Raw genomic sequence first — 10,238 nt, forward strand, 5'->3', positions numbered from 1 at the left:
CCTGGAGCCCCTGGTGCTCAAGGCCCATCTGGTACGTCAAAAGAAATGTTTCATGTTTCAGGGTCTTTTCAAATATTTGTCATAAGTGCTTGGATCAAACGGATGATAATGAAAATATTGCTGTAACTCTTTTAGGTCAAACTAAACAAGGACCTCCAGGACGCAGAGGTCCTGCAGGAGAGCCAGGTACGCAAGCAAGAAATCCTCCCGCGGCCATCTTAAGTCCCAGCATGCCCCATTCAGACAATCTTTTGGCATAATACACATATTTTTTTCCATTTTTGAACCGAACGACACAGTTTCTTGACTGAAGCTCCTTCCTAACAGGACAAGACTTTGTTTTATTGTGATTTTTGTTCCAGATTCTGATTCTTTAGGTCCTAATCTTTCCAAAAAGGTCTTATTGACGCTCCAGGAGGCGTTTTTGGGGAATCTGGCTCATATCATGCTGGATGTTCATAGTTACCATCAAAATATATCTTTAAGAAGTGATTTTTTTTCAGATATACATTTTCTTCCCAAGACTTTGCTGAACAAATATAAACAATAAACACAAGTATTGGAATTAATTTGGGGTTCCTACAACGACTCAAACAGGGAAAAAGAGGTCTGGAGACAACATTGGTTCCACAGTTTTTATCGGGTTAAAGTCTCAGAATAAAAAGTTTGTTCTGTCGTCCTAACAGGAGTTGGTGTACCTGGACCTCCAGGAGAGCCTGGCAGCTTTGTGCCGACCTCAGGTAGAGAAATTAATCAAAGAAACTGTCATATTCAGCTTTGACTCACTTTGCTGGGCATCTTTTTCACGTGTTCTTCTTCTCTGGTTTTCCTCAGAAACCTTTTTTGCTGGACCACCAGGACCCCCAGGCCCACCAGGTGCAGCAGGTAGGTTCAACAAATCAGATGCAGAGAAAAGTCTCTCAAGACAGCTCAGAGGGCTGTACTGTATCTATTATACTATATCTATAATACTATGTCTATAATACTGTATCTATTATACTATATCTATAATACTATGTCTATACTACTCTATCTATAATACTATATCTATAATACTATGTCTATAATACTGTATCTATTATACTATATCTATAATACTATGTCTATATTACTCTATCTATAATACTATATCTATAATACTATGTCTATAATACTGTATCTATTATATTATATCTATAATACTATGTCTATAATACTGAATCTATTATACTATATCTATAATACTATGTCTATATTACTGTATCTATTATACTATATCTATATTAATGTATGCATAATACTATATCTATAATACTATGTCTATAATACTATATCTATAATACTATGTCTATAATACTATGTCTATAATACTGAATCTATTATACTATATCTATAATACTATGTCTATATTACTGTATCTATTATACTATATCTATATTAATGTATGCATAATACTATATCTATAATACTATGTCTATAATACTGAATCTATAATACTATGTCTATAATACTATATCTATAATACTATGTCTATATTACTCTATCTATAATACTATATCTATAATACTATGTCTATAATACTGTATCTATAATACTATATCTATAATACTATGTCTATATTACTATGTCTATAATACTGAATCTATAATACTATGTCTATAATACTATATCTATAATACTATGTCTATATTACTCTATCTATAATACTATATCTATAATACTATGTCTATATTACTGTATCTATAATACTATATCTATAATACTATATCTATAATACTATGTCTATATTACTCTATCTATAATACTATATCTATAATACTATGTCTATAATACTGAATCTATTATACTATATCTATAATACTATGTCTATATTACTCTATCTATAATACTATATCTATAATACTATGTCTATATTACTGTATCTATAATACTATATCTATAATACTATGTCTATATTACTGTATCTATTATACTATATCTATATTAATGTATGCATAATACTATATCTATAATACTCTATCCATAATACTATATCTATAATACTATATCTATAATACTGTATCTATAATACTATATCTTTATCAATGTATCATAATACTATATCTATAATAATGTATCTTTAATACTGCATCTGTATGTATCGATAATACTATATCTTTATGTATCTATAATATTATATCTATAATAATGTATCTATATGTATCTATAATACTGAATCTATAATAATGTATCTATATGTATATTTAATACTGTATCTATAATAATGCATCTCTATGGATATGTAATGATTCATGCATACGTTGTTCAGGTGGATGTGGAAACTCTTGGCAGATGAGTTGGGATTCTTCTTCATAATTGTTGAGAACTTCAGCTTTACATAAATATTCTTTAATCTTTAATCTCTTTGTTCATTGTTCTCAGGCCCTGAAGGACCCCAGGGCTACCACGGTGAGCAGGCTGGAAGCCATTTCATACATCATGAGGAGGAGACGACATCCTAACGTAATGATGCTTGTTTCAGGTGAACCAGGTCAACCAGGTCTTCCAGGGAGTCCAGGGGAACCAACTCATGGTATGTAAAGAGCTTTCAGAAGAGGATATTATGGGATGTCTTGCTCATGTCAGAATAACTCTTTGTTGCTACATGTTAGCATAGCTCGTAGCCTTCATCTGTAGTTGTTATGGAGGAGTTAATGATGAACCTCAAAGCACTATTACAGATGTTAAATCAGTCTTTCGGTGTTCGTGTCAGGTTTCCCAGGTCAGCCTGGACCCAGGGGCCCTCAGGGGCCTCCAGGCCCAGAGGGGCCACAAGGACCTGAAGGTAAACTCTGTTACAGAGCCTCTTCTTTTATGTGCGTTGTGACACATGATTGACCCGTTAGACACAAACACTTCCTGTCGACTCTTCCTGTCCATCGCGGTGTTTTCCTGGAGTTCGTCTCTCTCACTGTCGTCTTCCCTGCAGGTTACGCCGTCCCCGTGGTCTCCAATGGTAAGACATCCTGAATCTCATATCAACTCATGCACTGAGAATAATCTTCAACAATGTGTTTAGAAGCTGTGCAGGGTTGTGAGTCACCGGCAGCAACACACCGCTCAATCATGACAACATGCTCCAAAAGATATATCTGTCTATTAAATGATGAGTGTAGCACTACGGGTGACCTCTTGGCAGAAATGGAATATTAAGATTTTCTTTAGTGTATATAACTAAGAATCGGCGTGCTGCCGTTAGCTTAATGATGTATTTATATCAACTTATGGAGCGATCCGGTTCCAGCCGCCATGTTTCTGCAGTCGACAGAACAAACCAACCCAGCGTGGCTCCAGAGACGCTGCACACAGGAGGAGTGTCTGCAACCTCAAAGCAAGACGCCACCAAATCCCACACACTGCTTCTTTAAGTCAACGTGATGTTGGTCTCTACTGTCGGACTCCTGAGTGTATTCAGTTATTTAGGGTTTTAGGGCTTCTGATGCCTAAAGACACAGAGCACCTGAGGGTTCACAGTGAGAGCAGCTCAACAGTATTGACCCACAGCGTCACCGCATCACAGGAAGCATCTGACCAAGGGTTGATATATAGAGCATGTATCCTGATGGATGAAGACCACTGCTCACCTCACAAACATGTTATTGTAGTTTTTAATGCCGAGAAGGGAAAGAAAGTTTGATCCTTAAATCTGCACTTTTTCTAAGAAAAACTAAAGTTCACCTTCTCTTTTTAAATGCAGTCAATCTGAGTCACTTTTTATAATTATTTCACCAAAAGACTACTCCAAAGATTCATTGCTGCATTTTTTCTACATGACATAACGTGTGGTGTCCTACCAGGTGGCTCATCCAGACCTGGAGCCCCAGGCCCACCTGGAGCACCTGGAGCACCTGGAGCACCTGGAAAAGATGGAAGTGACTCTGGATCAGCTGACGTGGGCCAGCGCATAGCAGAGTACCTTCAGAGTGAGCTCTGCATGTATTTACTCTGCTTCATGTACTTTTACTCTGTCGCGTTGTCTTGACAAGCGGCTGCTGCCGTGGAGCTCCTGCTGCCTCGTGTGGACCAGAGTTCACATTTCAGAGGAAATGCTCAGCAGCTGTTGTCCAAAACGTCGGGGACATCGTGGCCCTCAAGCAAGAACAAGATATGTTGCTGCTCATTTATAATGTTTATTAATTATAAATAAATAATACACAGCTGCCATTCATCACGTTAACATGTTGAGTTAGTTCAACATTTCCTCTCACTGGAAACGTTCCAGAGCTTTCAGAAACATCTCCGAGCCTTCATCTGTTGTTGTGATGGAGGGATTTCAAGAGCCAATGATGAACCTCAAAGCTCTTTTACAGATGTTAAATCAGTCTTTTGTTTTTTTTATGTCAGGTTTCCCAGGTCAGCCCGGACCCAGGGGCCCTCAGGGGCCTCCAGGCCCAGAGGGGCCACAAGGACCTGAAGGTAAACTCACTCCAATGCTCTGATTCCTTCCTGCAGACCTGTAACAGATCCTCTCATTGTAGTTCTTCTCTTCCTTCATCAAGGTGTCGTACCAGGTGGCTCATTCAGTCCTGGAGCCCCAGGCCCACCTGGAGCACCTGGAGCACCTGGAAGAGATGGACGTGGCTCTGGATCAGCTGACGTGGGCCGGCACATAGCAGAGTACCTTCAGAGTGAGCTCTGCAATGTATTTACTCTGCTTCATGTACTTTTACTCTGCGAGCGAATGAATAAGACAACATGGTCTTGACACGCAGGGGGAGACATCAGGCAGTACCTGGCTGGACCTCCTGGTCCTCCCGGACCACCAGGGGCCACAGGTGACACGGGGGCCAGGCCGGTGGAGGATTTGGCCAACCAAGTGCTCGCCTACATCCAGAGTATGACCGATTATGTGATAATGTGAATACATGAATGATTACACAGGATGTCTGTGTGTGACACCTTCGGGATGACTTTCACCCATCCAGGTTCAGGTAGAGGACAAGGTGGCCCTTCAGGCCCTCCAGGGCCACCTGGCACCATCTCCGTCAATGACGTTATCAACTTATTGCAACGTAAGTCTTCGCTGCTGGTTAAAGTACTTTTGAATGGCACTTGAAGCCTCTTGGTTGATACTCTGCTCTTAGCGCGTCGCATTTAAGACTATTTCTCAATTCTTTGGTTCCAGGAGAGGACGTGAGGAGGTACGTCGCCGGCCCCCCAGGACCTCCTGGAGCTCCAGGCCTCGGCAGCTCTGGAATCAACGTCCAGGAAGTGTCTGAGCGCGTCCTCTCCCTCATGAATGGTGAGTGTTACAGGTTACAGGTGAGTGTTACAGGTGGAACTGCTGTCAGACGTCTTCTGGTGAACTCGGTCTGGAGCTGATCGTGTTGCTGGGTCTGCATTCCTGACTCAACGTCAGCTTCTGTCCGTCACTCTGAGGACACTAAACTAGTCCCGGTCCACCATGACAGAACATGACTGATTGACCGTTCGTCCTGTCTGTCTCCAGATAGGGGGGTGGTCGGTGTCCCTGGATCACCTGGATCACCTGGACCCCCTGGATCACCTGGATCCCCTGGATCCCCGGGGCCTCCTGGAAACGCGTTATCAAGTAAGAAAGTCAACTACAAAATTTCGAAAGAAATTTTGAAAGAGTGGCTACTACTGCCAAAAGACGTCGCAATACATAACTTTTGTTTATGACGCTGTCTCTCCTCAGGAAGACTTCAGCTTTGTGTGTTGATCTGATTGGTCGTTTGACAGTTGGTCAGCTGACAGCTTCTCAGTTTTCTCTGGTTGCCATGGCAGCAATGGGAGGGGCACAGGTGGTTGTCATGACATCACCAGGTTCTGGGGCAGAGGGAGCACTGAACTGTGATTTTCAATGGAGCAGTTGGTCGGACTTCATGTCGCTTTCAGGCTTGCTGACAAAAAAGTACAACGTTTGTTGGATTCCATGACGCATGTGTACCACAAGCACAAGATTTCCTGTTTCTATTCAACAATGGTGTATGAAGAGTGGACATTGTGCGAGTGAAGACAATATACGTTTTATTCTTTCACCAGTTTGTCGCTCCCTCTCACTCTGTCAGTTGGCGCTCCGCTCTAACCGCCATCACTCTGTGCCATACACACCCATTGTAAACTCTGAAATTGTCCAAACATTTTTCCTAAACTTGAACAATAATTACATGAAAACTGTGCTAGCTATCAAAAAATGTCCAATTAGGCAAATAAACTCCAGACTTTTGTCAACGTTTTAAACTTTAAATCATTTCTCTACGTTTAATTATGGAAAATCACTATGGGCACAAAGATGAGTGTTTTTTTTTTTCTCTCTTTACGACGAAACCCCATGCAAGTGAATGGGACAATTTCTCGCTGTTTTTCGCATTTTACGGGAAAACGTCCGGGTGAATCTCTTAGGACTCGTCTCTGACGCCATGCGGCTGAAGGCACACTAACTAGAACACAGACAGTGATCCTCCAGAACAATCAGGTGTTTGACCACTTCCTGTTCTGGTTTCATGTAATTGGCTCCAGGAGTATTCCTCAGCAAATGTTCATTTTCATTGTCCAACTAGGAGAATATCAAGCAGTTTCTCAGGGGCCTCCTGGTTCCCCCGGTATTCCTGGTTCTCCCGGTCCTCCTGGTCCACAAGGTCCACCTGGACCAGCAGGATTTGGGAACCACATCAGCTCCGACATTCGTGACTACCTGCAAAGTGAGACTGAAAACATGAACTCTGCTCATGAGTTCATCTGACAACACATTCAAATACAGATGGCTTGAAATGATCCTGTAAATGAGTTTAAGATGCATTTAGTCCTCTGTTCCGTCGTTCCAAAGCCGTCGCCTCCAGAGGCCTGCCGGGTCCCCCCGGACCCCCCGGACCCTCCGGCCCCGAGGGCCCCACTGGTCGAACCCACGGCCTGGTGACCTACGCTGACCACGTCAACAGAGAGATGCCGAAAGCAGAACGACAACAATATCTCATGAGTGAGTTCACTTCACTGAAACAAACCGATGCTCTGCAGCTGAAGCGCTCGTGTCCGAGTCTCAAGGACACGGACTTCTTGTCTTGTGTTTTCTGCTATACTTAGCATATAGGTTCAAAAATAATCTATAACAAGGCTTTTGCTTATCAACCATACAAAACTATAACGATCCTTTAATGAAGTCTCAAAGGCAACAGAGACTTCCACACAATGTAAATTCATAAATCAGATGTATTGTCACATATGACCCAATGACTCAGTAATTGTTTCTTGTATGTTGTATTTCCTCCAGGTGGCGCTGGAAGAGAAGCCATGTTCGGGCTTCCGGGGGCGCCGGGACCTCCTGGACCCCAAGGACACAAGGGAGAGCCGGGTGTACCGAGCCCCAGAGCCCAGATCCTGGATCCTGCAGACTACTCCAGCATGGCTGTCAGAGTAACTGACTACATCAAATGTAGGTGAACTAGAGGACGCTTGTGAGCCTGATCATGTTTCCTCTCTGAGGAAACGTCATCAGTGCGTCATCAGTGTTTTGCTCGTTGGTGGACCACAGTGAACCTCGGCCGTGCGGCTCTGGTTCTGCTGCTCACGTTCCTTGCCGTGTTGTTAGATATCTCTTTCCCTCCTCAGCCCACGGCCTCCTCCGAGATGTGGTGAGGGACTCTGAGCGCCTCATGCAGGGACCTCCTGGACCTCCTGGACCTCCCGGGATGCCTGGACACAGCCAGCTGGTTGGTTCTCATGAAAAAGTCGTGGATGTGGTGGAATACATCAAATGTAAGTGAACACAAGCTCTACTGTACGCGCTTTTGTTATTGAAGGTCCTTTCTAGCACAGGGTTTGTTCCAGATCCAGTGGAACATCATGTAAAATAAATGTAATTAAATTAGGAATCACAGTCACAATTCTTTAAGTGAACCCATGAAGACTTTTATCCTCAAAGCTCTGACGCCAGAGGCCTTCGCTCAGGATCCAGTCTGACCGTTGGAAGAGTCATACCATGACAAACACATGCGTTAGTGTGTCTGGAGCCCAGCAAGAAGAAGACCCCGTGTCTTTGCTGTGTGCTGCCTGCATCACAAGTCATGTGATCGCGTGTAACATGCAGACTCTTAAGAATTTAACTCTAGAGAACTACTTTTGCAGGTTGCACCACAAGGTGCACCATGTTTTGAAGGCAAGCCAATGAGAGCTGACTAGAGGACGCCTTAAAGAGACATGCGCTTAAACAGAGTGTTTCAGCTACACTAAAAAGTATGGACCTGAAAATATTCACGTTTCCTTCAACACGTTTCCTTGGTGGAGTGAAAGCTGAGGTGCACAGAGCGTTCACGTCTCAGAGCTTTGTCCTTTGCAGCCCGCGGCCTTCTGCAGGACGCCGTGAGGGAATACAACAGTCGTGTTTTCCAAGGACCTCCAGGACCGCCGGGCCCCGCGGGTCCACCTGGGCACAGCCGGTGGTTTGGTTCCCATGGAAATGCCACCGATCTCTTGGGATTCATCAAAGGTGCGTCGCTGCGATGCTGCACGCCTCAAACTCCAAAATGTACCATGAAGCCCGAGAGGTCGACTCTTGTCCTCACCGCGTCGCCCTTTCTCTCCAGCTCGCGGTCTGCTGCGTGACGGCGATCAGAACCACGATGAACGGGTCGTCCAGGGACCGCCCGGCCCCCCCGGACCGCCCGGCCACGCAAACGTCCCTGATCTGGTGGAGTACATCAAAAGTAAAGCCGTCACACAGAGGAGGGATGACGCAGTGCAGGGATGTGAGGATCTGGGTTTCTGAGAACTTGATTTGTCCCCCAACAGGACACGCAGCCATTGTTGGACCGCCGGGGAGACCCGGACACAAAGGGGACCCGGGATACCCGGGGCCAAGGGGAGAGAGAGGTAGATCCAAAATAAATCCTGTTGGAGTCTGGACCCCGTGTTATTCCTGGTTAAGAATCCACTCTTCTTTCACTGTCCTCGTGGTCATAAAGTAAACTGCTCTGTCCGTGTGGACGCAGGTGAACAAGGCCGGCCCGGGACAGAAGGACAGGCGGGACCGGAGGGAGACAGAGGTCAGTCAGCCGGTCGATGAGTTTCTCCTCGGTTCTTAGAGCTGCATCCTGACCGATAACATCCAGACAGTACTGACCAGTGGCACTGTTGGCCACATCATGATGACACTAAAACGTAGTTTAATCTCTAAAACCTGATCAGCTTCACGAGCAGAAGCAGCTGCAGGTCTGTCTTCAAACAGCTGTGTGATCTTCTGATGTGATGGAGCCTCCACGGAACAATAGCTTTACAAAGCAGATTGAGGCTCGCGTTGAACTGATTTAACGTGTTCCTCTGCAGCTCTACAAGAAAACACAATCCCAATCCCAATCCCATCTCCACCCTCACAGATTTAAGGGCTCCTGTGAAGTCCTTGAGGGTTGAGGGGTGTCCCATTATGCAAATGAGGCTCTGTGGCGGACATGTTGAGCGCTAAATGATCCCTTTCCGTAAATCAGCAAAAGATGCTGACTTTTCCTAAGGGAATTACCCACAATGCATTGCAACGTGAGGTTAAACACGCAGTTCCCAACGCAAGAAAGGAGCCGTAAACAAAGAGGCCCTCAGAGACATTTAGCTGATAAAATACCTTTACATTATGGAACATAAAAACACATGAATTCAAACATTTCATTTTGACAAAAACAAGTAAATAAATAATTTAATACGACTTCTCATCTCATGAGGAAGACGTTCAATTGTAGACAATATGTTTTTATGTCGGTCACGTGATGTTGCAGCAAAGTTCATTCATATTGACACCGTCGAGCCCTGAAGACTCCCTGAGGGTTCAGGGTTTAAGGAGATTAGGATTGGACCTCGGTCTGGGGGGTTTCACTGAGACCCGGTCGAGGTCCACAAGAGGCGACATGCCGTCCAGCGCTGATGTGCAGGAAGGAGCCCGGCTCACATTAACCCACCGTGTGCTGCGTTTCAGGAGACTTCACCCCGATGACCAGCAGAAGGCGGGACGGCGGCGCTTGAGTCTGAACGATGGCGCCTCAAGAAGATTATCCTGTTTCATATGGAGGTTGTGTAAAGTGCTGACACAGCGGATCTGTTCCTATATCTCATTACACGTCCCGAGTGTCAGCTGTGCTGTGAGAACCAGGTTTATTAGTAGCAGCTGGTTTTGAGACGACGTCGTTCATTTTGGGGGATTGAATGGAGAGCAGTCGGTCTCTTATCTTTTTATACTCGTCTGTGTTTTTTAGTTCCATCGTGTTGTTTAGTTGTTG

The 10,238-nt window shown here is 44.3% G+C and overlaps 1 protein-coding gene across 1 annotated transcript in view; it reads left to right on the forward strand.

Annotated features, from left to right (window-relative positions):
• Positions 1-10,051, forward strand: part of LOC137799606 (collagen alpha-1(XVII) chain-like) — a 23,401-nt gene extending 13,350 nt beyond the window's left edge. The window contains 24 exon segments of the mRNA XM_068596420.1: positions 1-31; positions 136-186; positions 687-740; positions 835-885; positions 2,401-2,427; positions 2,501-2,551; positions 2,732-2,803; positions 2,948-2,974; positions 3,816-3,941; positions 4,363-4,434; positions 4,518-4,646; positions 4,731-4,853; positions 4,950-5,030; positions 5,144-5,260; positions 5,468-5,569; positions 6,543-6,683; positions 6,809-6,958; positions 7,250-7,411; positions 7,588-7,734; positions 8,315-8,464; positions 8,562-8,681; positions 8,767-8,847; positions 8,967-9,020; positions 9,938-10,051. The exon segment at positions 1-31 is cut by the window's left edge and continues 67 nt beyond it. Of these exon segments, the coding sequence (XP_068452521.1) occupies positions 1-31; positions 136-186; positions 687-740; positions 835-885; positions 2,401-2,427; positions 2,501-2,551; positions 2,732-2,803; positions 2,948-2,974; positions 3,816-3,941; positions 4,363-4,434; positions 4,518-4,646; positions 4,731-4,853; positions 4,950-5,030; positions 5,144-5,260; positions 5,468-5,569; positions 6,543-6,683; positions 6,809-6,958; positions 7,250-7,411; positions 7,588-7,734; positions 8,315-8,464; positions 8,562-8,681; positions 8,767-8,847; positions 8,967-9,020; positions 9,938-9,984 (2,166 nt within the window). The 3' untranslated portion in view covers positions 9,985-10,051.
• The last annotated feature ends 187 nt before the right edge of the window (positions 10,052-10,238 follow it).

This window comes from Clinocottus analis, unplaced genomic scaffold, assembly GCF_023055335.1.
Source record: "Clinocottus analis isolate CAN_PGR_092001 unplaced genomic scaffold, fCliAna1.0.p SCAF_37, whole genome shotgun sequence".
NCBI lineage: Eukaryota > Metazoa > Chordata > Actinopteri > Perciformes > Cottidae > Clinocottus > Clinocottus analis.